General features: G+C 33.3%; 1 protein-coding gene across 2 annotated transcripts in view; it reads left to right on the forward strand.

The window, feature by feature from the left end:
* Window positions 1-554: 554 nt before the first annotated feature.
* LOC117101395 (adhesion G-protein coupled receptor G6-like) overlaps window positions 555-4,510 on the forward strand; it is a 27,667-nt gene continuing 23,711 nt past the window's right edge. Inside the window, exons 1-2 of one of the 2 annotated variants that reach the window (XM_033241372.1) lie at window positions 555-561; window positions 3,344-3,411. Coding sequence is in view for 1 of the 2 variants with exons in the window: in XM_033241371.1 (XP_033097262.1) it covers window positions 3,000-3,190; window positions 3,344-3,411 (259 nt within the window). In the remaining variant the exon portion in view is untranslated. Of the gene's footprint in view, window positions 562-2,988; window positions 3,191-3,343; window positions 3,412-4,510 lie in introns of those variants that run through there. The other variant, XM_033241371.1, reaches the window with a different exon arrangement.

A 4,510-nucleotide genomic window follows, 5' to 3' on the forward strand; every position in this document is an offset into this window, starting at 1 on the left:
ATATATATATATATATATATATATATATATATATATATACGTATTGTAGAGTTAACGTCCTATAAGAGAAGAATTATTATTCACCCACCAATATATAAATATAAGTGTTGTATAAATATACTAAGCATTGAATGTTAATAAACACAACAGAGTAAATGCTGAATTCACTTTTATTAATTCTTTCTTATAAAAACAATAACAATGGAGTTTGTCTTTGACTAAAAGTAGCCCCAATCTGAAAATAGGCTATGTCTATCGAATATTCAAATTGAAGGCGATATAACTTGAATATAATCATATTTTTGATAATCTGAATTTTCTAACTATTACCTAATTATTGCTTGGTTTCATAGTTCCACCATATATTACAATGATCAGTGACAGCACGGAAGTTAATATAGAAGAAAAACGAATATTATTATTGTATTGTGTTGCGAGCGGTGTTCCAACGCCAACAGTTCAGTGGGTGAATAGAACTGAACCTAACGAGTTCAAACATATTGGCGAGTCATCTAATACACAAGTAATCTACAAACTAACAGACATAACTTCAACAACAAGGTATGAGTGTGAAGATTTTAGTTGTTACTTCTTCTGCTGCAGCTCCTACAGCCGATATCGCCACTACTACCGCCGCTACTACCGCCACCACCACAATTACCGCCACATCGCCTACCTTTAATATTACTAATAATAATGTCAAAATATTTCTCTTTGTATTATTTATAGGTTCTCTTGTTTGGCCGTAAACGACGTAGATGAAGTACGTAGTGAAGATGTGATTATCTCATTAGAAGGTAAAATCTGTCTCTTATACACATCTAGATGTGTATAAGAGACAGCTATCAGGCTTTACTTTCCACCTTTGTCATCGTCCACCTATTTTCACAGTCTCCTTTTGCGTTCGTCCCTTTCGTAACCCACCTCTACGCTTTGCACGGTTACATATTTTCCTCCTTTCTTATGTTCATGCGCCTTTTGCCTTCCATACGTATTTACCGGTTTTTGGTTGGTCGCTCTGGCGTTTCGGGTTTTTCCCCAGTACTTTTGTTTTTCCCCAATATTTTGTTCTCATATGTGTCACTGATTTCTATGATTGTATTATAGTGTATATAAGAGAGTTGTTTTGTACAGTGACACATGAACGATAGCAAGATCATATGACAGATTAGTTCTACACACTTTTATCCATTTCTGAAGTGCATTGACTGCTAATAGAGAGCTGCCTCCCCCCCGCCCCCTTCAGGGAGAAAAACCACAATTCGTCGACGACAAAAAAATGTATACGATTTTCTACATAGGCCTATTAGTAGACCCAAAATCGATTAAATAAGCCGTTAAAACCCCCTAAATTGTCATATTTTTCGCCCCCCTGTAACACTTTCGAGAGATTTTGAGCGACGCCCGACCACGCTCCATTTTTTCGTCGGCAATCCTGGTGCCAACCCTGTGTTTCACAGATTTCTCTGACAGGCGTAATCCTGATTTAATGGGTGGTAACCTTATTACGTAACAATTTACACAGTCAAGCGTGGGTTGGAGCTTTGACTTGATTTGCGGTCTTTGCATCTTAGTCGCCTTAAGCTTTGTCTTCACTATCAAATTTTATGTGACAAAAAATGTGATGTGCCAATATATGGGTACGATGACGTCATATCACATATAATCAAATATCAAACAAAGCTGAACGTGTTCAACTCTATGTTCCATCAAATTTTATGTGATGCTTTTTTGATGAAATTTGATAGTGTAGACAAAGCTTTAGAACGAGTGCATTACAGTATTCAATTTCCCTGCAAATAATTGGCCACCTCCACCCATATGGGGTGCCATACCTGTCTCTTATACACATCTAGATGTGTATAAGAGACAGTTAGTGGTTTACAAAACAATCAATTAATATTAAGAGCTGTTGAACATCCAGTACATTTGGTATTTACATGACATGCACTTAAATCTATTCAATATATGCTGTAAATATAATAGGAACTCTGTGTGAATACTGAGGTCTTTTGCGTCTTTGGTGAGAAATTACCAATTAATATATAACTTCAATCAACAATTAATTAATTTCTTTTTCAATACATCATCAGTTCCTTCACATTCTTTACCTTGTTTTATTACTGCTAACCACAAAAACTTTACCATTGGATGAAAAGATTACATGACATTAAATGTGAATTATTTCAATAAATGATGACTGCCCCAAATTCTATTAACATCTGTTTTTCTTTTAAACTCCTAAATTGCATGTTATTTTTTTCACACCAGCCGTCTACTAATCTATTTTTTCCACTCGTTTTTTTCGTAGTCCCATTGTGATGCGACGCCTGTCACAGGGTTGTTACGGATAGATATATTGTATTTCAGCTGTTCTTCTTGCCATTCTTCATTCAAACTATGTGGCAATTCTGGTGAGACTGTTTAAAGATAAGAAATTTTTAAATATAAACAAACTTCCTTGCACTTATGTAGTATATGCATAGTTGCAGGTGTATTAGAATTCAACCACCTCCCTCCCACCCCATCCTCCCCTGGGACACAGGGCTATATACCTGTCTCTTATACTCATCTAGATGTGTATAAGAGACAGGTATTGTAGAGTTAACGTCCTATAAGAGAAGAATTATTATTCACCCACCAATATATAAATATAAGTGTTGTATAAATATACTAAACATTGAATGTTAATAAACACAACAGAGTAAATGCTGAATTCACTATTATTAATTCTTTCTTATAAAAACAATAACAATGGAGTTTGTCTTTGACTAAAAGTAGCCCCAAGCTATATAAGTAAACAATAATAATAATAATAATAATAATAATCTGAAAATAGGCTATGTCTATCGAATACGGTATTCAAATTGAAGGCGATCGTCAACTGACGTAATATAAATGCGAATGTATAACTTGAATATAATCATATTTTTGATAATCTGAATTTTCTAACTATTACCTAATTATTGCTTGGTTTCATAGTTCCACCATATATTACAATGATCAGTGACAGCACGGAAGTTAATATAGAAGAAAAACGAATATTATTATTGTATTGTGTTGCGAGCGGTGTTCCAACGCCAACAGTTCAGTGGGTGAATAGAACTGAACCTAACGAGTTCAAACATATTGGCGAGTCATCTAATACACAAGTAATCTACCAACTAACAGACATAACTTCAACAACAAGGTATGAGTGTGAAGATTTTAGTTGTTACTTCTTCTGCTGCAGCTCCTACAGCCGATATCGCCACTACTACCGCCGCCACAACTACCGCCACATCGCCTACCTTTAATATTACTAATAATAATGTCAAAATATTTCTCTTTGTATTATTTATAGGTTCTCTTGTTTGGCCGTAAACGACGTAGATGAAGTACGTAGTGAAGATGTGATTATCTCATTAGAAGGTAAAATTCTACTCAGTCTTGAAATTAATAATATAAAAATAATCAATTATTGTTTTTAATTAGTATTATTATTATTAAATTGGCCTTTGATAACACATTTGTCATTTTCTTTCATTTGCTTTTTATTGCTATCATTGATTGCTGTAATAACCTAATCTCTTTCGAATAAAATATTAATTTCAAAACAATATACAGATAAAAGAAAAACAAATGGAAACAGATAACTGTTGAGAAGCGTATTCTAGGTTAGCACATGCCTAAGCGAATTATATTGCGCCTAAACCATCAAAAATAATTGATGGCACTTTTATGCGATATCTTAGAATTTGTTAATTGTTTGATGTCGGCCCTGTATATAAATCTAATAGCTTTACACTCTGGTCATACTTACTTGCTCATTATAAAGTTAGAACAATCTCAGTGTCATTCTATGTCTTGAATCCGCCTACACAAAATTCACCGGCGAGGAGAATCCAATACTTTTGTGACGAAACACTGCTCTAAAAAACATTTTTTTTTTGCAACTTTGGAGTGCCATTTCCGGCATCTGAGGAGCTATATCTTAAAATATGTTAATGAAATTGATGTCCGTCCTGTGTAACCTCACACGCACACAGCCCAATCATAGATTTAATCGGATCATGCTTACTTATCATCGACTGTAATGTATACAATTATTGGCTCCTTAAGTTTCCATAACATTCAACTATTTACCTCACAACTTTTACCCACTCATTTAATATTGTGCGGTATATGCTAGTAAGTAATAAAAAAATATATAAATAAAAATATAAATAATAAAAAAACATATATAAAAAAAGAAATATATATTATATATATATATATATTATATATATGTTAAAACTTTTTGGACAGTATGTGTATATAAAAACAGATTAAAGTAAAACAATGATGTATAACCTCGGAAAGTATTAAATATGTACATGGATTATGTTAGACTATTTCTGTTCATTTTAATTGTTAAATACAATTTATCAGCAACCAGCCTTCCGTTTCAGATGATTAATAATTTTGTATGCATAGAAGCCTCGGCTCTTGCTGAGTTATGATGGTAATAATTCAATCGCCAGAATATTCA

Source organism: Anneissia japonica, unplaced genomic scaffold (genome assembly GCF_011630105.1).
Source record: "Anneissia japonica isolate Jap-2015-1 unplaced genomic scaffold, ASM1163010v1 scaffold287981_len1045443_cov154, whole genome shotgun sequence".
Taxonomy (NCBI): Eukaryota; Metazoa; Echinodermata; class Crinoidea; order Comatulida; family Comatulidae; genus Anneissia; species Anneissia japonica.